A 25,560-nucleotide genomic window follows, 5' to 3' on the forward strand; every position below is an offset into this window, starting at 1 on the left:
CACATGCCAGGTTGCCTAACTCTTATTGGTTTGAAAAAGCCATCTTTGTACATTTGAACCTTCCTAAAGCAGGAAGTGTTTTTATCCTCATGAAAAGGATCCCCAAGTTGGCAACTACTGCATGCTGTTTCATGCTTCACTGTATTTTTCATGCTGCAAAGGGCAAAGTGAGCCTTCTGGAGAGCTGGGTTCTGTTTCCCTGTGCAGCTAATGGTGTGCAAAGAATGTGCCAGAAGCACAGTAGAAAAAAGCTAACGCTGCCTTGACTCACTCCATTGATTTGTATTGGAAACACAGTGAACTTCACTATTATTAGTAAATGTCACTTTGTAGTTCATATCCTATAACACTGTAAGCTTAAAAAAATAAACAGCACAAGCATACATAGCAGCATTGATACCGTATGCAGTAATTAATGAATATGGATGGGCAAACCAGTTATGATAAACACTATCCCCTTTCATCTCTCTCTAACTGAAGTCAAAATTAACATTTTCCATATTTCTGAAAAGCCTATTTAAGCATCTCCCCTGATTATGACCTCCATTTCCAAAGCTGTCCTCTCACTCCCCCAAACCAAAATGTTATATGCATTGGCAGGTGTTTTGAGGAGTAGGAGGTCTCATTTTTTAAGGGCTGACTTAGTTCGCAGATCTCTTGCTCTGGCAGGGAATTTCTACTTCCACGTTTTGCCTCCTCATTAGTCTAATTCTCTTCTTTTGGTGGTGGCCAAATGGTCCATATTTGTGCAACAAATCTGCCACTTTAAAATTTAAAAGGACTTGGAGTGAACTGCAGTACTGTGAAATTGCATTTTCCGTACAAGATGCCATGAGGTTAAAAATTCTTGAAAGAAGAAGGGAGGGATCTCAAGAGCTCCAGAATTTTCAAAGCCACCTCTGCATTTTGGAATGTAAATTGCAGAGTCCTGTGGAGCATGTTTGCTTAGAGGGGAGGGTTAAAATACTTCAAATAAGCCTACAAAAGATGGCCAGAATTTTGTTGAAAACTCCTTCCTTCCTTCTGGGCTTTTTTCTAGAAAGGCAGTTACTGCACTTGGTGAACTTGCAAAGCTATTTCGAGAGAAATCTGGCTCTCTTCCCCCAATCCCATTGCACAAGGAATAGTTACTAATCAACAGTGGAGAAAAAATTTAGAAATTGCTGATTGCTTTAGATCTGTTACCAGGGCTGGCTCCAGGGTTTTTTGCTGCCCTAAGCAGCAAAAAGGAGGAGCGGGGGAAAAGAGCTGCAATCGCGATCTGCAGCTCTACTGCCGCCACTTCAGTCTTCAGCGGCAATTCGGCGGCTGGTCCTTCGCTCCGAGAGGGACTGAGGGACCTGCCGCCGAATTGCTGCCAAAGAGCCTGATGTGATATTTTCCATTTTTTGATAGCAATTGCATACCGATTAAAGTAAGGAGGATGTCTAGAAACTACTTTACAGGTTATCCTGAAATATATAAGTAATCTTTTATTGTAGGTATAGTCCCATGCTTAGAGACTTCTGAATGCTATAACAAAAAGAACTAAAAACTAATTTAGAATAAAATGGGCAATTTTGCCTGATCAGTTATAGTTCCCCACCTGGCATTTAAACATCCGTGACAAACAATACAAAATACATAAAAACAATAGCCTAAAAAACAGGGCATTGGAGCAGAGCCCGGAGCTGGAGCGCAGAGCAGCGCTGGAGCAGTGGAGCTGCAGGTTTTTGCCTGGAGCGGAGCCGAAGCACAGCTCCAAAGCCGATTAAAAAAAGAAACTGAAATCTTGAGTCTAACTTTGGATGCCTCTGATATTGTGTATACCTTTTGGTATGTGGAAATGCAACTAATTCCACAGCCACCAGCCTTTGTCACAGAAGGCCTTCCTCATTCCATGTCAGTATTGTATCATGGAATGGTAATCCATTCCAGTGCAACCAGTCTAACACCCAGTATGCTATGTAGCACAACAGGCTGTCCTTCAAATGACAGATCTTATCATCACTCTTTGTACCTGTATACCATTGGATCAGTTGATTGCACAGCAACTGGAGAATACCTCATCCTCTTCTCCTCATTTCCCCCCCCCCATCAAAACAAAAATCCAAAACCTATGAATTATGTCTGTTGTCATCGTTTTTAACTACATATTGGCTGGATAGCAAGCACCCATTGCAGATCTTGGGGCACTTCTAAATAGGTCTCTGTGTTTATGGAAAAATGAAGCATTTATTTATTTTAATTTTAATTTTATTTATTTATTTTAGGAACCGGAAAACAGCTCTCCAGTATTTATTGCCTTCAGGTCAGAAACAAAAAAAAGGGTTCAATATGATGACATAGCCGAATACAAAGGCAGATTGAGTCTCTCAGAAAATTATACATTATCCATCAAAAATGCAAGGATCAGTGATGAAAGAAGATTTGTATGTATGCTAGTAACCGAGGACAATGTGTATGAAGAGCCTACAGTAGTCAAGGTGTTCAGTAAGTAACAGCTTAGCATAGCTACTAATATGGATCTCCAATTAGGGAATTGCTGCTGAAAGCAAAAAGAGTTAAAAAATATATTATGCAGAATCAATGACTAACATTAGCAGTTTTCTGCAGTAAAAAGTCTAATCTGTCTGTAGCATTTGTGTAACAGGACTCTCTGTAGTCTTAGTCTGCCAGCTCTGAAGAAGAGGAGTTTCAGGGCTTGATAATGAATCAATTGTATGCATAGGCTACATCATTTTGCCCTTAAAATGAAAAATGTAAAAATAAGACTGATAGGAAAAATTTCACTTACTCTGTAAGTGAACTTTTCTGGGGGTGGGAGAAGTGTTAAGTGATATGTTGGAAACATTTGGTAGTATGTGAGTTTAAAGAAATGTATTTAAATGTCCTCAAGAACCTGGCACACACAGGTAATGAAACTTGAAATAAAGCCTTAAAAACAGGATACTAGCCAAAATTCATATTTTTCTTCCCTTTTGAAATGTCAGCAACAAAGGTGTATTAGCATTATGACCTAAGGCTTGACACCATAAACATTACTAATGAACACATCTGTCTAAGATTTTCAAAAGTAACTAGTGATTCTAGTTGCTAAATTTTTCAGAGTCCAGGATTTTCACAGACAAGTTACTTGGTAATTTTTGAAATTCAGGCGCCTTTAGGATTTCTGACATAAAACACACAAAAATTGAGACAGCCAGCATGACTAATCACTACAGAATAAAATGGAAGTTCACCTTATCCTCCTCTGCTTGACATTGGCCCTCTTGTGCAACAGCATTATGGACTTCCTGAATAGCCTTGTTATTTTGAAGATGTTTTGCCCTCTGTGTAGCATTTCCTACTGTGAGTAGACTCTCAGAAAACAGTGGGTTTCTCCTCCATACCCAATCTTGAAATTTTCTTTTGCTTCCTTGCCTTTGTGCACTCAAGATGCATGTTTAAATACAGTTTACACAAAGTAATTATGTGAAGAAAAGTTGAAAAGTTAATAACAATATCAAAAAGATTACATTTTGGCTCAGAGAAAATACATAATTCACCAAATGTGATGATAATTTTATAACTCATGCAGAAAGAAGGTGTAAGGAATTCTTCAATGTTGTTGTCCTGGTATCTTAATACAATGTTGACAGGGTCTCAATCAGTTTGAAGGGAGATTGGGAGTCAACAATAATTCACTTCCATTGTTTAACTTTGATATTTGACTGCAAGAACAATTAAATTAAGGACAGCAGGGATAAGTGTGTGCAGGGTGCTTCAAATGAAGTGATAAAGGAGGAGTAAATTTATTATGAAGGAGTAAATATGTAGATGAGACTGTATTTTCGAGAGATTACAAAATATTTGAATACCAAGTGGTTGAATTACTGTATATAGTTCTATTGCTAAGGCATACATAATATTTTTTCAGCCATGTTGCACATCCTTTACCTTTTATGGCACGGGTGGGCAAACATTTTGGCCTGAGGGCCACATGTGGGTGAGGAAATTATATGCAGGGCTGGGGCAGCAGGTTGGGATGTGGGAGGGAGTGTGGTATGCAGGAAGGGGCTCAGGGCAGAGGGTTAGGGTGCAAGAAGGGTGTTGGGTGTGGCAGAGGATTGGGGTGCGGGCTCCGGCCCGGCGCCGCTTACCTCAAGTGGCTCCAGACTGCCTGCCCTACCCCCACACCATTCCTAAATGTGGCCACTATGTTCAGCAGTGGCTCCTGGGAGCGGGGTGCAACAGGCGGCTCTGCTGCACACTGCCCTCACCTGTGGGTACCGCCCCCGAAGCTCCCATTGGCCCCAGTTCCCTGTTCCCAGCCAATGGGAGTTACGGGGGTGGTGCCTGCAGGCAAGGTAGTGTGCGGAGTCCTCTGCACTCCTCCCTGCCTCCCCCCCCTACAGTGGCCTCAGGAACATGGTGCCAGCCACTTCCAGGAGCGGCACAGGGACAGGGAGTCTGCCTTAGACCCGCTGCACCACAGAGCTGGCATGACCCGCGGACTGTAATTTATTAATTAAGCTACATTTTAGCAAGGAAAATAAGAATAGAAAATGCTGAATGTGTAATGTGGCTGAGTTAACATTACCAGAAAAACCTTTACTTCAGAATTTTCTGGAAAAAAAATGTTTTGGAGTGACTTTCCGATTTTAAAGTTCTGTTAACATTTAATTTCCCCAGTTGGTTTATATTAAGGAAGAATTAAGATTTGTTGGCAAGTTGCATAGGTTCAGCCAGTAAAGCTTCTAAACTCTTCGAACAGCTGAACGAATCCCAAGTAACCAACATTCTTGGTTATCTGAAATTCAGATCTGTCCCTTGAGGTTTGACTGAAGCTGAGTTTCTGTGGAGCTTGTTACATCTTTAGTCCTGAGTTAATCAGCTGGTGCAGCTAACGAGGTGCATTGGCTCATTACACAGATAACACCTGCTAATAGCCCTCATTGGATTGTTCAAGTAACAACCTCTGCCAGCTTTCCTGGTAGATCTTTCCAGCATCTTCATCTGGATGTAGATAGCCAACATTTCCAAAGCATACTGGCTCCACATACATTCGCTCCTATCTCCTTGCACAGCTATTTGGACTCTACAGCTAGCAAGCTGAGTTAATGTGCTTACAGAGCTGTAAAGGTGCTATTCTAAGCCCCTGCAGCCAGAGATAAGCAGTTTGCTGAAGTTACAAGCCCTACCAACCTATGCTCTGATGCTATTAAACTCTTGAGCTTAAAATTTCCTTCTGCTTCAGCGGATGATCTTCTATCTGGCACCCAGGAAGTGTAAGCACAGTAAATTAATCTGCTTGCACAGGTGAAAGCCTGTTGCTATTCCTCCTCAACTGCAGTAGCCTCTGTCTGCACTCAGTGCTTAATTTGCAATGAAAGAGGTGCTGGGGCTCAAGCAATTTTTTTACTTAAGTGATGTGTCAGGCCTAGAGGTGCCGGGGCTGTGAACTGCCAACCCTAGGAGTGCTGGGACTGAGCCCCAGCACAAATTAAACACTGTCTCCACTGCAGTTAGACATCTGCAACTGGTCTGTGCCAGCAGACTCAGGCTGCAAGGCTGTTGAATTGCAGTGTTGATGTTCCAGCTCAGGCTGCAGCCCCAGTTCTGGGACCTTCCCACCTCACAAGATACTAGGTCCCAGGCTCCAGCCCAAGCCTGGATGTCTGCACTGCAGTTAAACAGCTGTTTAGACTGAGCTCAGGTCAGCTGTGGATTTTTAACTGTGGTGTAGATGTACCCTGAGTGGGCAGGGAGAGCTCTAAGCAACTCTTCTGTGCCTTCTCCATTTCATCTACTCAGCAGTACCCCCTTTCTCTGCCTCCCACCTCCTCATATGTGGGTGGAGAGATCACTCACTCTGGCTCACTGCTACCATTCCAAGTAGTGAATATTTTTGTTGTGCATCATAAAATATCAAGGTTGGAAGGGACCTCAGGAGGTCATCTAGTCCAACCCCCTGCTCAAAGCAGGACCAATCCCCAGACAGATTTTTGCTCCAGATCCCTAAATGGCCCCCTCAAGGATTGAACTCTCAACCCTGGTTTAGCAGGCCAATGTTCAAACCCCCAGGTAATCCCAGCGGAAGCAGGATAGGTGGTTCATTCTCTTATTGAACTCACAGAGGGGAGAGCTCAACAAAGAGTGGATTGCCCTCATTAAAGAACAACCAAGTGCAGTCACTGAGAGGAAAACATAGAAAGAAGGGCAAAACAAAAAGACAGCAAACTTCAAATTTGTTCAGTTTATCAGATGGCTGGCAAAATGATATAAAAATGATATAAAAACAGCCATTTTTGTTTATGGGACCTGTCTACGTGGGATGAGGGCAGTTTAGGAGTCCTGATTGTGGTTCAGGTGATAGGCATGAAAACCTATTGTCCCTGCAAGTGTGTTTGGAAAATGGGTTAATCGGTTTGTTTTAAAACACACAAACAGTGTTTACTCTTCTAAAATACATCTGGTCTGGTCTGTTTTCTGCTTGAGAACGACATGAGGCTTTTTGAGCCAGGTTTTTTTGTGCTTTGGTATTTTATTTGCCACAGGCAAGTTGTTTGAGAATTCCAAATAAATAGTTTACTTTATTGCTTTTTTTTTTCTTTTTGATTGTCTGTTTGGACAAATCTTACAATTTCCTGCATTTTAGATCTCAATATATGAAGAAAGAGACTTAGAATGGAAACTTGTGCAAACTTAGAGAGTGCTGTAGTAGGCATTACTAGTGTGACTACCCAAATGTAAATGAATAAACTTTTTATTCTGTTTTTTTCTTTATTTTATATTTTTAAATTGTGTGAAGAGAACTTGGATCAGGATAGCAGGGCTCTTGGTAACTTTCCAGATTACTAGCTTTGTTTGATAGGTTTGATTTTGAAAAAGCTTCTGTAAGCTGAAATGTGACAACTTGGAGTCAGTTTCAGTTTGTATATGTGTATATAAATGTCTGCTTATTTAGAAGCACAGCTGGAGTGCAAAGACTTTTTTTGACTGTGTAAGTATACAGACTTTGTTTCCCTAGAACTTATAGAAAAACAGTCTCTTGGAGATAAAAATTTGCATTCCATGCTTTAGGCCAGAATGAATTTTAACGTACAACTTATATAGTCTCTAGAAAATAGTGTTTTATAAAGTTTACGCTACTTTTATATTATCCTGTAAAATGACATATATATATATAAAGTGAAACCAGTAACATGATTCTCTCTCCTGTTAAATCTCGCGAGATGCCCCCTCCCCCTCTTCCAAAGTCAATTTGCCAATATTTAGGTAGGAGCAATTTTTTTTAACAGCCAAGGAAGATGTAAACCCCCAAAAGACAAGGTTTCAGATGAAAAGCCTGATGACTCTGCAGCTCACCAAATAGTTCTAATGTAGCTGCTGAACCCAGGTTGCTGACTGTTCTGTCTTCGTTGTTGGAGAATGTTAGTATTTTATACAACAAACTGAAATCCCTGCTCTCCTTTCTCTTACACACATTTTTTGTTTATAGAACAACCATCTCAACCAGAAATTATACATCCAGCAAACTTCCTAGAAACAGAAAAGCTTAAAATGGTAAGAGCATTTTTCTTAATTTAAACTCATGTCCCTGGAGGTGAGCTTGGAGCTGTGCCATCAGCAAGATGGAATATTCTGTGTGTGTTTTCTGAGCTAGCAATAGTGGGATATGGGGAGGATTGCTCAGGACCCGGTCTGAGAGTATAAAACTTCTGAAACCATCTCTCGGAAAACCAGTTTTCAGCTGAATCAGGAATAACAGCAACATACTAGAAGGTTACAACTAGCCCTCCCCACATCCAGAAGAATGGGTCAAGTTCTGTTCGTCCCCCTGCCCCCAAGAAATACCCAGGCATCATTTGTCATTTATCCTTTTAAAAAAATCAAAACGTTTTGATTGTTTGTCCTTTCCTGAGACTTTAACTAATCACATAACCAAGAGTCACCATGTAAGCATAAATGGAGTAATTCTATCAAAATGTCAGAGGACAAAATGTTTGATAATTCTTGTGTTCTGCAGCTCGGGGAATGTATTGCAAGAGATAGTTATCCAGATGGCAACATTACATGGTACAAAAATGGAAATATTTTGCAGCCCGTTGAAGGAGGTATGTTTCAGTAATGAACAATGAACCTCATTCTAGAACAACCTGCACATGTCAATAACTTTACTCATATGAGTAATCCTATTTAAATCTATAGGGTTATTCCATGACTAATGCTGTTCACATGGGGGGAAGGTTTGCAGGACTGAGGCATAAAATTGTGGGTTTCAATATTGTAGTATTATTGCCAAAAAGTTAGATGTATCTTTCTGAGTTAAAGAATTTTTTTTAAGTAGCTAGCAAATTAATTAAAAAGTGTTTGTTTTTGTTTTTGTTTTTTTAAGTACTTACGGCATTTTAGGACAGCATTGTTTTACAAGGTATCTTTCTTGGGGTGTTTTTTCTTTGTGGGCGAAAGTGTCAGGACCAGAAGGTGTAGTCTGTTGCAGTGAATTTTGTTTATTGTATTGCTTGCTTTAAAATTATTGTGCTTGGATGCTGAGCAATAGATACATAAAAATGATTATTGTACAAAATAAGAAAAAATCCAAAATTAGGAAAGATTGTATATACTAAGAATGATACTGAAACAATGTCTTCTTTTCAGCTGTAGTCATGAGCTTACAAAAGGTGGTGGACCAATCAACTGGACTCTTCACCACGACATCTTCTCTCCAGTTCATGCCGACAAAGAAGGATGCAAATGCACAGTTTGCCTGTAGCGTGACATATTATGGACCATCTGGACAGGAAAAAATACCATCTGAACCAGTGGTCTTTGATGTTCACTGTAAGTTGTTTAAAAACTGGGTCGCAGATTTATGTTCATAAATATATGATCTTTCTGGGGAAAAAAATCCGCCTATCAGCAAAATTGGGGGGGTCCCAGACTTTCTTTGATAGCAAAACCCCTTACTAAAACTCTGAGATAAATCCGAATAATGATGCTCTTTTTGATAATAGGATTAATACTTTTTCAAAGTTGATCAAGCATACATTGCATCCATTTCAGGATTGAGTTTTTATTCTCCTTTTTCAATGACATTAGATTTCTGAATATTAAGATTACTGTTTCAGGAGGAAAAGTGTAGCAGCTAACAGAATCCTATGATATGGGAATTTCAAGTCCTTGTAACAAACTATTACTAAATAAGCTGAATTAGAAGTTTTCGTAGTAGTTGACTAGACTTCAAAAATATTGTGTGAGAATTAAAGATAGTCTTTGCATCTCTCTCTGCCCAGTGAAATACGCAGTAAATATAAATTAACACACATCGAGACTGGTATACTAAGGTACCCAAATGTTTAGAGTACTCGTTGAGCACAAAAACGTCATGAATCTAAACAAACAGTGCAAGTTATCCCTCTGCTTAAAATTGTCAGGGACAATGATCCATTATCCAGAGAAGAGGAAAGCCCCAGACTGAGGCAACCATCTATGGCTTACTTGGCTGCCTAGCTTCTATTCCCTTCTGGAGCAAAGTCTGTGGAGAGATTTAGAATGGGGACTCAATTCTTGCATTCCATTCATAATGCATTTTAATGGAGGTATTCCTGATTCTCACCTGAGTAAGAAATTCAGACCTCTTTTCCACTGACTGACTCTTCAAAAACAGCTAGGGAAAATGACAAGGAAGAAGGCCATTGGGAATATCAGCCATTACTCTTAGAAGTCATTAAGAGATCCCATGTCTACAAGCACCCACTCCATACCTATCAAATTGAGTTTGCTTTAATTTTTGGTCTCTAAAGAGAAGGCACCTAATCTCATTCTCTCTCACCCCACTCTCCTACAAGACACAGGAATTGCTGCCCAGGCTTACTAGAGGATCTAGAATACAGTGAGGTCTGCTTGAAAGGAAGTCTGGTAGTGAGCTAATTTGCATGCATCTTATCTCCTCAAATTGCTCCATAGCTACTTCCTCTTAAGCAGTTATGCTGTCCCCATTACCTTGACCACTTATAGACCCCAGGCTAGCCTACTCACTGTGAATCTAGTTTGCACACACTTCTTGAATTTATGTACCCCAGACTGTTGCAATCATGGCCCAATGTGAAGAAAAGAGTGCTGTTTCTAACGGCAACATCGTCTGCACTGAAGAAATCACGGGTACTCTACACTGAAGATTAAAAGAGCATGGCTAGCTAGCATATTATATCCTGTTCTCTCAGCAGACTATTTAATTAAGATAACTTCTTCGTACACTCATCTCTAGCTTCCTCTAGAGACATTTAGTATCGCTGCGCTGCCAATTAACTAACAATGGGAATTGAGCATATCCTTGATTAGTGAAAAGGAGTACATGGCATGAAGCTCCCTCAGCCACAGAATGAAGCATTACTAGTTTCCTTCTGAAAATACCTTTATTCATTTAATATAACTTCAGTCCCTTGTTCTTTTCAAATGCATCTCTAAACTGAGATCCTTATCTTGTTGGAATAGGTATCCAGAATTGCTTTGAACAGATTTCTCAACTGCTGTTAGGTGAAGTTGTTGTTGGTGAGATACAAGTGTTTTTTTAAATGTGTCAGTAATCTTAATTAGTTTATATCTCCTTCTTATTAATTATTTTCTTTAGCTGAATTCAGTACAGGTTTTAAAAAAGACAGATTACAGCTCCAAGAAATGGAAATCTATTTATTTACCTAGTCATTTGCATTCAGATGCATCACCAAGCTCTATCATTCCTTAAATTTCTAAAAGACAACTAATCAGAAAATAACACAATACCAGCTGTTCAGTTTAAAGACAGTGATGAATCCCACTCATCAACAGCTGCAGGGTCCTCCTGAATAATGAGCCAGTTGTTTTTTAACTGTACCTTATTTATTTAGGGGTAAAGCTTGACTGCTCTGTCCTTCCAACACCACATGGAGAAGATGTGCAAAAATCCATTCCTCCACAGGCTTATCATTGGCCACTAGTGCTGTAACCTGATGGATATCTACCAGTGCCCTAATTATTGCCCCTGCTAAATACCATGTAGTCACTGCAGCAAGTTGGGCTCAGTGATCTACTCTTCCCTTCATATCATCACTGGTGCAGCCTGGACAATTCTAGGCTCCAACTTTCTGGTCCTGGCTGTCATTGCTCCCCCAGCAATAAGTCATGAAGGCAGGGCTATGCAGCCAACCACTAGGACATCTTACTTCACAATTTCATCTCAGAGCTGCACCAAGAATGCTGGCTGAAGTCAAGACGCCCTTTTTCCGAAGTAGTTGAGCCTCTCAGATAGCACATCAGAAATTACATTTTTAAGGAATCAGGGCTGCAGGCAGTGTGGGATTATATTCTGGATTTCTTGGTAGATAGACAACTGAGATCTGTGTCTACTGATTTCTTTAGAGGAGCTCTTGCATGCCCCTCAGAACAACCAAATTAAATGAAAGATTCTTCTTTGTTACAACACAATATGTTGTGATCATGGGCGGTTTAACTTATATCTTTACTGTTGGGGCTTCTTGATATCACCATCCCGCCTCTGTAGACCTCAAGAACAAACAGCATGCCATCTGGCTATGAACTGCCCTCTTTACCATCTTGATGGGGGATGGATGTGCACAACGTTTCCACATGATGCCATGATAGAGTGGTTACCTTATGTACCTGACATCATCTGATTCATTGTTCATGCTGCCAGAAGCCATATGCCAGAAGAAGAATCCCACTCCCAATTCAACTCCATAACAAAAATACACACAATTTTGTCAAAAAACCCACCACCAACAAAAAACTCTTCCATTAAAATGAGACCCAAAATCTTTCAAAGCCCTGACCATACGGGTAAGCTTTATGCAGAGCTCTGAAGTACTTTACATTCAGTGTCTGGTGCGCTGCTGCTGTAGGGAGCAAGTTCCAGAAAACTATAGGAAGAGTGACTTAAATGATAAGTTCTGCAACGGAACAGCGGTAGAGATGTGGTAGCTCAGATGACTAAATAGTTCAGGGCTTCATAGATGTTGACTTGAACTCAGAAGTGAGAGTCACAGAACAGACTCACCCAGCGGGACATACAAATTTTCCTACACTGCCTCACCAGCATACATCAGACTTGTTATGGAAGTGCTGTATCTCTAGGTTTGAAAGAGTGGTTCAGACTCCAAGTCTGTTCACTCATTGGCCTCTTCTAATGCTACCAAAAAAAGAGCGTCAAGGTTGGGGTAGGGGAGGTTTTGTGATAGAATTATCAGTATAGGTTACTGAATGGCCATGTGAAATGTTTGGCTATCAATATCCATTTCCAGACATTGACCCTGCAAAATGCAGGTGCAGAGTGTTACTTGCACAAGGTAAGGAGGACAGGGAAAAGGGGATCCTGACCTAGTGAGACGGATAATGTGTGGCCAGCAAGTTAGGGCCAAGGATTCATAATTTAGAAGGGACCATTGGTGATCATCTAATCCATTGGTTCTCAATCTGCAGCCTGCTTGTGGTCCAGTCATCACACAGCTGTGGCCCATGTGACATTCTCAGGGCCAATAGGTAACACACATATTGTATGGATGAAGCCCACACTACACCGAGAGAGCTGCATATGCAGCCCACAATGGTGAATAGGTTGAGAACCACTGATCTAGTCTGACGTGTATAGCATAGAACTTCTCGGAATTAATTCCTATTTGAACTAAAGCATCCCTTGTGTAAAAACATACACTCTCAGTCACTAGTAATTTTTAAATCAAGAATCCAGTACAACTCCCTTGGTAAGCTGGGTAACTACCCTCACTGTTACACTGATTTCTCTAAATCAGTCAGAGAAATAGATTTAGTTAAACTGGTGAAATCCCCTTGTGTGGACTTATTTTAACTTAACAGTAATCTTTTTTTTTTTTTTTAGTCTGCTGCCAGCCTCACTAGTTAAATCAATACAAGGTACCCCTAAATAAAAAAGCGACCTCACAAGGGATGCTCCCATTTATCTAAATCAAATTCTAAACTGGTTGAATTCAGTACAATTTTTTTCTTACAGACAGGGCCTCAGAGAAATCTTTATCCCAGGCTCTCTCCCCCCGCCTTTTTTTAACCCTGGATTCGAGTAAGAGAACAGCCACACAAAAGTCTTGAGACTTCCTCTCAGTGTGGTAGACTGTCTAGTGCCACAACCACATTATAGCCTTTCATCCTCACTCGCGTCACAGCCCAAGAGCCTTGTACTTCCTGATCCATTCCATTTTCCCCTTTGCTGAGTAAATAGCATTGTCAGATGATGGTTCATATATATAAAATTTTAAATTATAACCAACAATTGTACCATGTGATTTGTTATTTAGAGCAAATCTAACCATTTTTGTCAACTAAAAAGTAGGTGCAACTGTCCCAGTGCTGAACAGAGATCCACCAGCATGGACCTTAATGGAGTCCTAATGAAGGCAGTGGAGGTCCGCCATACCCTGTCCTAATGCAAGAGCATCTCATGATTAGAATACAATATATTATTTAAATTAATATAAAAATTTATCTCTACATTGTCTTTCATTAATCTGGCCCATTTTACTCAGCTTTTGAAAAGTATATTTAACATCCTTTACAGGAGGAGTAACCTATATTAGAGAAAAGATTTTTAAAAAATTACCAGAATACAATATGTTATAGCTCAACCCTATTGAACATGACAGAAATATTACATTTACAGCTTTGTTGACTGTGTTGAGTCTTAAGTTCACCAAATTCATCTTTCTGAAAGCTACAGCACTAAGAGGAGCCTGCTATAGTTGCTTAGCTAATATTTCTTTTTATTTAATACAAGATACTATTATCTAATTATCGCAGGGGGGCTGATAGCTTTAGTTTTTTTGTGGCTGCTGCAAGCCCTTCAAACAGCAAGCTGTATATAATGCTGTTAAAGTCTCTTGTAATGAAATCATACTGTGAAATTGTTCCTACTGGTCTTTTTTACATGAAATAATTATGGTCACTTCTTCTTCATTATAGGCATTTTGCTAAGGAAAACTTGATTTTTATACAGAGTTTCTACGTAATTTATTCTAGGAAGATTACTGCTAAGAAGAATACCTAGTAACTTCATTCCTTCTATTAAAAAAAAATTATGCAATACCCTCACCTGCTTCTGGAGAAAATTGTATATACTTTGGACATTTACCTTTTATGCATAGTTATCTTGGTACTTGACAAAAACTATTAACTTGTGTCCATTATTTTCACAGATCCTACAGAAAAGGTGACAATTAAAGTGCTGTCACAAAGAAATACCCTCAAAGAAGGTGATAACATCACTCTGAAGTGCTCAGGAAATGGTAACCCTCCTCCACAGGAGTTTTTGTTTTATACTCCAGTAAGTATTACCTTACTATTGTTACTTAGCTATAATAGTCTATACTATTTCTTCCTATTATTTGACACCAGAGGCACCCACAGTGAACCAATTGAACTTTACCTTCCCACAGCAAAACCCCCTAGTGTCCCTTCCCACTGCCCCTCTCCTAGTCAACTCCCCCAAGCAGGCACTCACTGCAGCTCCCCGTTCTTCTAGCAGGTGATGAGCTGCTGCTGAGCAAGTCCTATGAGCAGAGCAGAGGGGACATGAGATGCTGGAAGTGCAGCAAGGCTGGGCACACTCCCCCGGGGAGCCCAGATGCGGGAGCTGGACCCATGGCAGTGGCCAGGAGGAGTTGTACAGACCCACCTCACTGCCCATGCAGGTTTGGCCCCATGTCCCCTGCGTTGTGATGTGGGGGAGGAGCATGCCAGAGCCAAACCTGAATCAGTACAGGGTGGCCAGGGTTGCTCCTCCTGGCCCATGCTGTTGGGATGGCTCCTGCACCCAGTATCAGTCCAGCCGGAGCTCAGGTTGCCCCTCCCTTCAACAAATGATTCCCTAGGCATGTGCATAGGTTGCCTATACCTTATTCAAGTCCTGCCAATGGTAGGCACCATGCATAAAATGCATATGGCTGTGGGTACTGCTGTTCAACACTAGTTTCTGTGGACTGAAGTTATAAAAGCTTATATAACAAATTAAGGCATCTGATGCTATTAACAAAGTGAAAAGATGACCTTAGCAAGCTCAGCAAACTCCCTGAGAAGATACCAGTCTGGAGCCTGCAGAGAATCTATCAAAATTTAGTGAAGATTTTTTTTACCCTGTTCACAGATTAGCAAACTTTTTACACAAAATATATGGTGCAGTGGTGTTCATAGAAATGCAATGGTGAAAAAGGACCAGAGGAAAACAGTTTAACTCAAATACGAACAGAGTAATCCCACGAGAAAAATCAAATGTAGCAGATTTAGATCTTTCTCTGTAAAGTATATTGAGTAATTAATTCCTGTAGTGACAGCCTTCAGAAGAACATTAGAATTGTATGGTGAAAAACAGAGAGACAATGTATTAATGGAATTTTTTTTAAAATGGGGAATAAGATTTATAAAGAACAATTTGAAAATTATTAACTACGCCTTAAAGGGACAAACTTTCTTTTTGCACGAGTTTAAAGTAGTTTCAGGTATCACGCCTGCCATTTCTTGTGGTTTCACAGTTGCATCTTCCTGTATTTATTTTGTCTTTACTCGACACAAACAAGGATTGACTGACAATACAAGGGAAACAGTGGAATAAATAATACACAACCTGCTGTCAAATGCAGAAAGTAAAAATTGAAAATAAAGTTAATATTTATATTATAGTATATATTAGTTATAGTAATCTTGCAATAATAGGTAAAATATTTTCAGACAGAAATATGATCATTTGTAGGCTGACCTTTGTTTCCTCCTTTTTGTTTCTTGCATTCTTTCTGTGTTTTCTACTCCCACTACACCATCAGAATCAATTTACGTTCAGGACAGGAAGACCACGTGCTTCCAAGGAGCTCCAGACCACCAGTTACTTAGCTTAATAACCCTCAGCTACTTTGGATTCCTCTCCTTTTGCAGCTTGCATTGCTGCAGAACTGTGAGGGGAGGCAGGGTCTGAAGCCACTCCTCTACATCAAGCTGCAGGTGAAGCTTAGGGAGAGCGGAACTGATGCCCTAATCAACCCCCTTTTAAGCCATGCTAAGCAGCAGTTGTAGAAGGGGGGGCTAAGATGGAGGGAAGAGCCGCCAGTGCACCAGAACTCCACCTGTTCTGTGATGAAAGTGGGTGAGCTAAGGGCTCCGTTTGACATGGACTTCAGCCTCCTAATTACATCTACAGCATTCTCTTGCTTGAGGGGAACTAAAATTAGTGCTGTGTTAAGGATCTCTCAATGTTTGTGATACGCTTCAGTATTTAATGTTTCCTGGAACTTGTAGCATTTCGGATAAGATATTGTTCCCTCATCATAGTTTCTCTTTGCAATGTTATGATTATTATACATTTTGTTCTGTCTATGTAATCTTCCCTTCCAATCTAGCTGTTAAACATCTTAGATTTTGTATTTTTCTAACATTTCTAAAAATGGTCATTTAAGTTGAATGTTCCAAGTTAAAACTTTTTTCTTAATGCGGGAGTGACTTTGCAACTGAGCAATGCCTGCAGTCGTGCAACAAAATTAAATCTGCTATACTCCGAGGTGGTTGGATTTCACTGGTGCTGAATGTATATAGGCTGTGAAGCACTTCAGTCTAAAAATTGCTTCATAAAATATTATTCAAAGAACCATGTGACTGTCTTGTTGTTAGCAACTCTCTGTAACCCATAAGTGTAATACTTCCATCCACAGGGAGAATCCAAAGGCATAAGAAGCTCAGATACTTACATAATGACAGATGTGAGACGAAATGCAACAGGAGAATACAAATGCTCTCTGATTGACAGAAGCATGGAGGACTCAACTGCTATCATAGTTCATTGTAAGTCATTGTATCTTTCATTTCCAGAAACAATTCAAACATCTTACAAATTCTGAGCCAATCCCTCCTTGTTTTACTCATGTGATTAGTCCTATTGGCTACCGTAAAACTGTATGCAGTGTAGTAACCATGTCAGTCCCCGGATATTAGAGAGAAACAAGGTGGCTGAAGTAATATCTTTTATTGGACTCTGTCACCTACAGGAGAACTGAGCATGGAATAATTGCAAACAGAATTTGATCCTTTGTCTTAGAAAAAAGTAAGTGCATTTTTTTAACTTGATACCTTTTAATACCACTGTAATTCAGTGGTATTAAAACAGGACTGCATACTGTGCATATTGTGCTGACACTCAGCAAACATATTTTTGACAAGTTGCAATCGGTGATGACTTGTGTATTTTAATACAAAAATTATTGTATGAAGGCACTGTCTCAGAATCCATTTAAATTTACAGAAGCATTATTTGGTCCTTTATTATGTCAATCAAAACCATGATTCACAGGAATTTCCATTCTGGATCATACGAGTCCAATATCCTATCTCAGAAAAGGGCTAGTACCACTTACTTCAGAGGAATATGCTAGGAACCTTATAGGTGGACAATAAAGGATTAGCTATATCCATAGTGGAAATTTCTCCTTAAAGCAGTCATTTAGTGTTTGGCTTATTACGTAAAGCGTAAGAGAGTTGATATCCCTTAATATATGTCTGTGGATTTGCTCATTATTCGTTAAAAATATGTAACCAATTTTTGAATCCTGTAAACTCTTGACCTTAAATTCGTGTGGCAATAAATTCTGCCAGCAGAATAGGCATTTTTAAAGTATTTATTAGTTTTAAATGTGTTGCTTTTCCATGTCATTTACTATCCACTTGTTCTTATATTATGTATAAGGATAAAGAGGAGCACCCAGTTTGCATTCTTTACAACATTGATTATTTTATATGCCATTGCCGTACCACTCTTTCATTTGTCTCTTCTTTAAACTGTCACACATATTTTCAGACTGTCTTCATGCTGAAGTATCACTGTGCACTCTCTCCCCATCAAACACACACTTTGCATCTCTTCTGTTTCTGCTCCATCTTCTTTTAGATAAGGTAATCAGAATTGAACACAGTATTCCAGGAGATGCCATAATATCAATTTATATAATGGCATCATCATAATTTTATTACTATTCTCCATCCTATTATTTACATATCTTAATATAGTTTGCCTTTTTTTCTTTTTTGCTGCTAATGTGTAGTGGGCAGAGGTTTTCATTTAATTACCTACAGGGATGCCTAGCTCTTTTTCTTGAGAGATTACAGTTAATTTAGGACTTATTTATCTGTGTGAGTAATTCAAACTGTTCTTCTAATGAATATTGTACATTTAACAAGGACTTTCAGCATCTGCCATTATGTTGTCCATTCACTGAGCTTTGCAAGTCCCTCTGAAGCTCTAAAATATTAGTGTCGACCTGTAAAATTTCTTGTCACCAGCAGATTTTGCCTTGTCTCTATTCATACCCTTTTCCAGATTATTTAAACATACGTCAGTTCTGGTCTTAATATAACCCATTGTCAACCTTTTACCATGGTGAAAACTCCCCATTTATTTTGTGACTTTTAGTGAGTTCCTCATCCATGACATTATTTCTCATTCTGTGTCTACTTAATTTCCTCAATAGTCTTTTCAAGAGAGATTATTTCAAAGGCTTTTTATTTTAAATCCAAATCATTTTTATCAGCTAGTTCTTTTTATCTACTATTTTGTTTACAGGCTGAAAGAATTCTAATGGATGTGAGAAGTCATGCTGATTTTGGTTTATTACTGTCATTAAATGTTCATCTCGGTGTTTTATAATCCAGTTGTTCAGATACTATTTTATCCAATTTCCTGGTACTTAGTAAGGCTTGCTTGTCTAACTCCCAGAATCACCTGAGCATCATCTTTAAAGATAGGGGCAACACTTACTGCCTTTGAGTTTCAATATAGTAATTGATTTTAATGAGTGCATATTGTTGTCAGCAGCCACTTCCTTCAGAATTCTCGAATGTATAGCATCAGGTCCTGTTGAATTGTTCCTCTTTAATTTAATCGGTGTGTTCCTGTATCTGTTCTTTTGACCCTTCAATCCCTAACATTGCCTCACTTTTATGATTTAAAGATTGTTGGCCTAAGGTGGAAATCTCCACAACGTGTATTGTGGTGAGAACTCATGTAGCTTCTCTTCAGCAGCTTTCTCCTCTATAATTGCTTGCTTTCCTCTGATAGTTCAGCAGAGCTACTGCTTCTACCACTGCTTTCTGCTTCCGATATACTTAAATAATTTCTTGTATGTTTTCATGTCTTTAGCTATTTGATCTTCAAATTCCATCTTTGTTTTTAATGACAAATTAATGAAGGGAGTTTTAAAGGCAGAAAAAAGAAACCTGAAGCAAGTCAGTGTAAAAGTAGAGTATTTTAGTAATTTTTTCCCCCTAGAAAGGCAAGTGTATGCAAACCTTTTTCATACTGCCCTACTCAGTAACATCTGTGCCAATAGATGAAAAGTGTGTGTCATGGTACACCTCTGCCCCGATATAATGCTGTCCTTGGGAGCCAAAAAATCTTACCGTATTATAGGTAAACCACATTATATCGAACTTGCTTTGATCCACCAGAGTGCACAGCCCTGCCCCTCCCAGAGCACTGCTTTACTGCATTATATTGGGTCACATTGTATCGGGGTAGAGGTGTACATAAGGAAAATTAGTGTATTCAGACAAACTATTTACCCAGATGCCCACAATGATTTCCAAGAGAATCCTCTGCTAAATGTGAGCTAGTCTCCCAGCCCATTCTATAAACACCTCTCAGGGCTATGCAGCTCAGAAGTGAAGACCTTAAGTCTCAGGTTCACTGCAGTTTTTCCCTAACTTTGAATGATTCATAACAATATGTGAGAAGGGTGGTGGCCTTGATTCTTTCACGAAAAAGGGAGGGAACCTAGCCTGTTACCCAGGAGGAGGTCTGCGTTTAAAGACTGCTCTCTTCAGAGTGTCAGTCTTGCAGAGATGAAGGCCGAGAATTTAATGAGTTCTTGCTTCCTGTGACAGGATTCCTTCCTGAATGATCTTCTATGATCTCTTGAGTCTGGGTTGATATCCTGCTTCAAAGAAATAAAGGCTTGAGTAGACATCGAAGGGGAATAACCCCGAGCAAAAAACTGCCATAGCCTCTCTACCCTATATTAGCCTGTGCTCAGAGAATAGGAGGAAACAAGCTGAGTGAGAACTAATCCTCCCTCACCCACGTGAAGCAGCAATCTATGCAATTGTTCTTTGAGTCACTGTGGGGAGAACAGATGAACTCCTAGTATCTCTTACTGAATTTTGATGGTTTTGATTTTGGGGACATGCTCTCTGAAAGAGGGAAATGAAATGATACTGTTCAGGTAGTTGTCTCTCTTTGATAATGTCTTTGTACGTGTGCCTGCTGTGTGAAGCAGCAAGTGAACCAATAGAGAGAGAGTTCATGTAACCACTGATAGTAGAAATTAGGCTTATATTAGTAATAACACCGATATTACTAACATTTGACATTATTCATTGTTGTTGCGAGATGGGCCGGGTCTTCTCTTTGATGCCTGCTTCCCTTAATTATAATGCTCATTCTAGTGAAATTGGTGATTGAAAGCAGCAGAAAAGTTGACTCTTCTGTTGAGTGAATTTGCTTGCTGTTGGGATTAATGAAGCACAATTCACAGGTTTTAGCAATTCTAAGATCTTTAGTACTTGAGAATATACAGATAGAATTTCTATCTGCATCATCAACCGTGTCTTGGGTATTTCTAAGATGACTGTTGCTGTAGTGTCTGAGGATTTAGAATCAGGAAGGCAAAACAAGCAGATAATAAAGGGGGCATTTTATATATAGATTTCTTGATTATCTATAATGATAGGGAAAGGGATAAAGAAAATGTAGGTGACAATTTAATTAGAACTCTGTTAGTTGCCTGAATGCAGTAGTGGTGTTTTAAACCCTTTAACAACAACAACAGCAGAATCCAGTAAATGCAATACCACCATTTTCATGAGAATAATTTTATGGTACTACAGAGCTGGGCAAAAATATTTCTTGCCTGGTGAGTCTCCTGCCCTAAAAAGAACAAAGTGGGACTTTAGGGCTCTGGCCCAAGGAAAACAAACATTTTAAAAACCCTTCTTTTGAGGTTCACCCTCTTGTGTCTAACCTGGCTTTTTTTTCTTCCCAGCTGTTGTTAAAATGGTAGGACATGTTGCAGTGCTTTTCCAGCAAATAGTATGCCATGATGGGATTATAATCTACTGTGGTTCAGAGCTCCACCAGCCACTGATTTCCATACATGCAATATTTAGGATGACTAGACTTGTTGGTTTGCATAGTAAGATGCTAGGAGATGGGGATGAAAGCAATGTTTAACTAAGCGACTTTTCTATTCTCTCGAGATAGGATTATGTATGCAAAAAACAAACAGTAGCATCTGGAGTGACCTAGAACTTGGAATGTCTGAGACCTTATGGCATATCTAATCATATAAGAAGTAAAAAGGGGAAATGATGCATTGGAAAGCTACATAGTGGGTGATGAATGAGTGTGTTTTAAGTTAAGAAGAAATCTTGGAAAAAAGAATCAACGAACAGAACATATGCTGCCTCCCTACCTCTCTGACAAAGGCCCTAACCCACTTCTCTCACTGAGTTGCCAAACCCTTCTGCACCATCCCCTCACCCTGCCTCCCCAAACTGGGGAAGCTCTTCCACACCTCTTAAGAGAATCAACCTGTCCTTCTTACCAATTTCAAGAATTCTCTCCCTTGTTCTTCTCTGCCCAGTATCCGTACATGCAGCTTCTAAAATTCTTTATCCCTCAAGACAAGTCCTCTACTCAGATTTCCGCCCCACTTCTAACAAAAATCCTTCTCATTCCACTCTGCTGTTCCCTTTGCTAAAACCTCTCCCCCCTACTTGGACAACATCTCCAGTTTCATGAACCTCCTGGATCATTTTTCCAGCTGCACAAGATGGGAAAAGATCTGTTTATTAGCTGATCTGTGTCATGTTTCACTTTTAGACTATAATTATAGTAGATATGCAAATACTCTCCACTGTGTTTTTTCAGGATCATTATTTATCTGTCTCACTTATGAGAACTGATTTAGATTTTTTTTTTTGAGAAAACAATCTAAGTTTTAGAATTGCAATTAGTCCACTGATTTCTCTTTTTCTGTAAATCCTCAGAATGGTCCACTCTTCTGGTATTTATCTTTTAACAATGTTCCTTTTTATCATAGATTTGGATTTATCACTTACTCCTAGTGGAGAGGTTATTAAGCAGATTGGAGAAGCTCTGCCTGTATCATGCAACATCTCTTCCAGTAGAAATGCAACTGTGTTTTGGATAAAGGTTAGTAGTAATTCTTGTTAACACCTACTCATTTTATTTGGTTACTCCCTCCGTGTTTTGGGAAGAATCTTTTTAAAATTGATCTTTTATAAGCAATGACCAACTAAAATATTAACCTGGACATTTAATACTATAAATGTTTGGACCAATTTGCATAAATTTTCAAAGGTGACCAGTGATTGTGGATGCCTCAGTTTTTGGGTGTGCTACTTGACACTTTAAAAGCACCTGGTTTTTCTGAAAAACTGTAGCAGGTGCCTGAAAATCAGTCCCTTTTTAAGGTGCCCCACTTTGGCACTGAAAATATTGAGGTCTCCACACACTCAACACTTTTGAAGATTTAGGCTATTACGTTTTTGGTATGTTTCCCATAAACATACTAAAAGGACAGCCTACATTGGGCGGTGGAGTGAGTGACTGGATGTCTCAGGGCATTGGTAAGTGAGGAAGTTTGTCAGAGAGTATTCACATCTGACCCTGATAGACAGACCACCACCTAATGACTGGTCAGTGGTTTGTGTTGAAATAAAGGGTCCATTTCTCACCACTGTTACCAAAACTGGCAGCCTTGTTGGCAGTCTCACTAGGGTGGCCAAGGGAAGACTAGACTATAGACACCAAACTATCCTCTGATCCTCTCCTTCAAAGCTGAGACCTATTGTGGTGGGCATGGGGAGGTGGCATAGGTAAACTTGCAAGCATACTTGCCATGTGGTCCCTGTTTTTTATATAAATAGATCACTAAAGCCTGCAGAGCTGTCCATGCAGCACTTTTGAGAAATTGGAAACCTCTTTTTTCATGCTTGGCACAACTGTTGCTAATTACATTGTCAAATGCTGGGGTTTAGTTATTGGCTGGACAATTAAACATTAGGAAGAAAAAAATGCACAAATACAAAATAGGGAATAACTATTTGACTAGGTAGTAATAATGCAGAAAAGGATCTGAGGGTTGCAGTAGAGCACAAATTGAATATAAGGCAATGATATGATGCAGTTGTGAAAAAGGCAAGCAACGTTCTGGGGTGTATTAACAAGAGTGTTGTATTTAAGATAAAGGAGGTAATTGTCCCTCTCTGTTCAGCTCTGTTTGGCTGGAGTACTGTTTCTAGTTTTGGGCTCCATGCTTTGGGAAAGATGTGGGCAAATTTGGAGAGAGTCCAGAGGAGAGCAACAAAAATAATAAAAGGTTTAGAAAACCTGAATCTCGAGGAAAAAATTATTTGGGGGGGGGGGTGGAATCTGATAAGCCTTCAAGTATATTGGACTATTGTAAAGAAGACAGTGAGCGATTGTTCTCATGTCCACTGAAGATAGGATAAGAAGGAATCTGCTTAAATCTGCAGCAAGGGGGATTTAGATTCGATAAGAGAAAAAAATTGTAACTATAAAGGATAGTTGAGTACTGGAATAGGTTCCCAAGGGAGGAAGTTGTGGAATCCCTGATCTTTGAGCTTTAAGAAAAGGTTAGACAGACACCTGTCATGGATGGTCTACATTTACTTGCCTTAGTGCAGAGTATAGACTAGATGATCTCTTGAGGACCCTTCTAGCTTTATTTCTATGATTAAGGCTCTGATCCCACAAAGCACGTGAGGAGTTCCATTGAAATCAATTGCACTACTTATTTGTAATGAGGTTTATAAGATGACTCACATGCTTAACTTTAATCATATGCTTATTTGGATTGGGGCCTAAATTGGAAATGATGTGGTCTAACTTCTTTCTTTATCAGGACAATACCAGAATGCAGACAAGTCCATCATTTTCAAGTCTACAGTACCAGGATGCTGGAAACTACATCTGCGAAACTACTCTACAGGAGGTTGAAGGGTTAAAGAAAAGGAAAACACTTACACTTATTGTGGAAGGTAATGGAGCAGTTAGTTACGCTTTGTTAATACTGTAAATTGTACAGTTAACAATTATTTTACCATAATGTTTAAATATAATATTCTTTTAGGAAAACCTAAGATCAGAATGACAAAGAAAACAGGGTCAAATAAATCTAAAACAATAGTCTGCCACGTGGAGGGTTTTCCCAAACCAGCTGTGCAATGGACAACTACTGGTAGTGGAAGCATCATAAATCAAGCAAGTATTTTTCTCATTCATTTATGCACAAGTAGTAGTATGTGAGGTCTGGAAAACCTGACGGACTTTGAGAGATTAAAGAAAAAGATCAAATACGCATGCACAGAGATTGGCAGTGATAGTCCTCTGCATAGCATAGATTGGACAGCACCCACCAGCAGTGTGCATTAATTTCTTATGGTCATATACTACCTTTAGTTACATCTTCAGTCTTACTGAAGTCAAGGAGTTTGCAGCTTCAGGGCATGGATCAGGTCTTGGACCTATATAAAATGATGATTAATTTTGGGCGCTTGTAGCAGATGATGATAAATGGCAGCAAATTCAGGGTACAGCTGCACCAATTTTTATGACACTGAGATATTTAAGGCAATATTAAAATAAATGTGTAGCTTGATGGAGGAGACACATCTGAAGAGTGCAAACACTAAAGAGGGAAAGCAATTGTCAAGTGGTGGAAGTATAAATGAGAAGTGCTTTTCATGTTTAAGTGAGCAAAATATTAAAATCAATTATTTGACTATGTTTATTTAGTTTATTATTTTAAATGGTTCCCTTTTTTCCAAACTGTAACAGATTTATTTTTAAAAGTTATTTACTTCTAGAACTTTCCTTATAAACAATTTTAGTACAAGAAATTACTTGTACATTTTTTGTTCTACTGATTTCTTCTTTCCTTTCCAGACAGAGGAGACGAACTACGTTAATGGAAAATTTTCCAGTAAAATTGTAATTTCTCCTGAAGAGAACGTTACATTAACCTGTATTGCTGAAAACCAACTAGAGAGAACTGTCACCTCGATGAATGTGTCTGCCAGTGAGTGTCTTCAATTAGAAGCATTTCAAAAATGAGTGAGAAGCTGTTTCCTTAAAAAGAACAGGAGTACTTTTGGCACCTTAGAGACTACAAAATTTATTTCGGCATGAGCTTTCGTGAGATACAGCTCACTTCTTCGGATGCATAGAATGGAATACACAGACAGGAGATATTTATACATACAGAGAACATGAAAAGGTTCATGTTTTTCATGTTCTCTGTATGTATAAATATCTCCTGTCTGTGTATTCCATTCTATGCATCCGAAGAAGTGAGCTGTAGCTCACGAAAGCTCATGCCGAAATAAATTTTTTAGTCTCTAAGGTGCCACAAGTACTCCTGTTCTTTTTGCGGATACAGACTAACACAGCTGCTACTCTGAAACCTGTTTCCTTAAAGTTTCAAATACTTTTGCCAGTTT

General features: G+C 39.3%; 1 protein-coding gene across 3 annotated transcripts in view; it reads left to right on the forward strand.

The window, feature by feature from the left end:
- Positions 1–25,560, forward strand: part of ALCAM (activated leukocyte cell adhesion molecule) — a 167,098-nt gene that overhangs the window by 120,925 nt on the left and 20,613 nt on the right. For all 3 annotated transcript variants that reach the window (XM_050958673.1, XM_050958694.1, XM_050958684.1), the window contains exons 3-12: positions 2,253–2,472; positions 7,463–7,527; positions 7,991–8,078; positions 8,623–8,805; positions 14,181–14,308; positions 16,680–16,809; positions 22,116–22,228; positions 23,964–24,099; positions 24,192–24,326; positions 25,011–25,139. In XM_050958673.1, the coding sequence (XP_050814630.1) occupies positions 2,253–2,472; positions 7,463–7,527; positions 7,991–8,078; positions 8,623–8,805; positions 14,181–14,308; positions 16,680–16,809; positions 22,116–22,228; positions 23,964–24,099; positions 24,192–24,326; positions 25,011–25,139 (1,327 nt within the window). The remainder of the gene's footprint in view (positions 1–2,252; positions 2,473–7,462; positions 7,528–7,990; positions 8,079–8,622; positions 8,806–14,180; positions 14,309–16,679; positions 16,810–22,115; positions 22,229–23,963; positions 24,100–24,191; positions 24,327–25,010; positions 25,140–25,560) is intronic.

The sequence above is a fragment of the Gopherus flavomarginatus genome, chromosome 1 (genome assembly GCF_025201925.1).
Source record: "Gopherus flavomarginatus isolate rGopFla2 chromosome 1, rGopFla2.mat.asm, whole genome shotgun sequence".
Lineage (NCBI taxonomy): Eukaryota > Metazoa > Chordata > Testudines > Testudinidae > Gopherus > Gopherus flavomarginatus.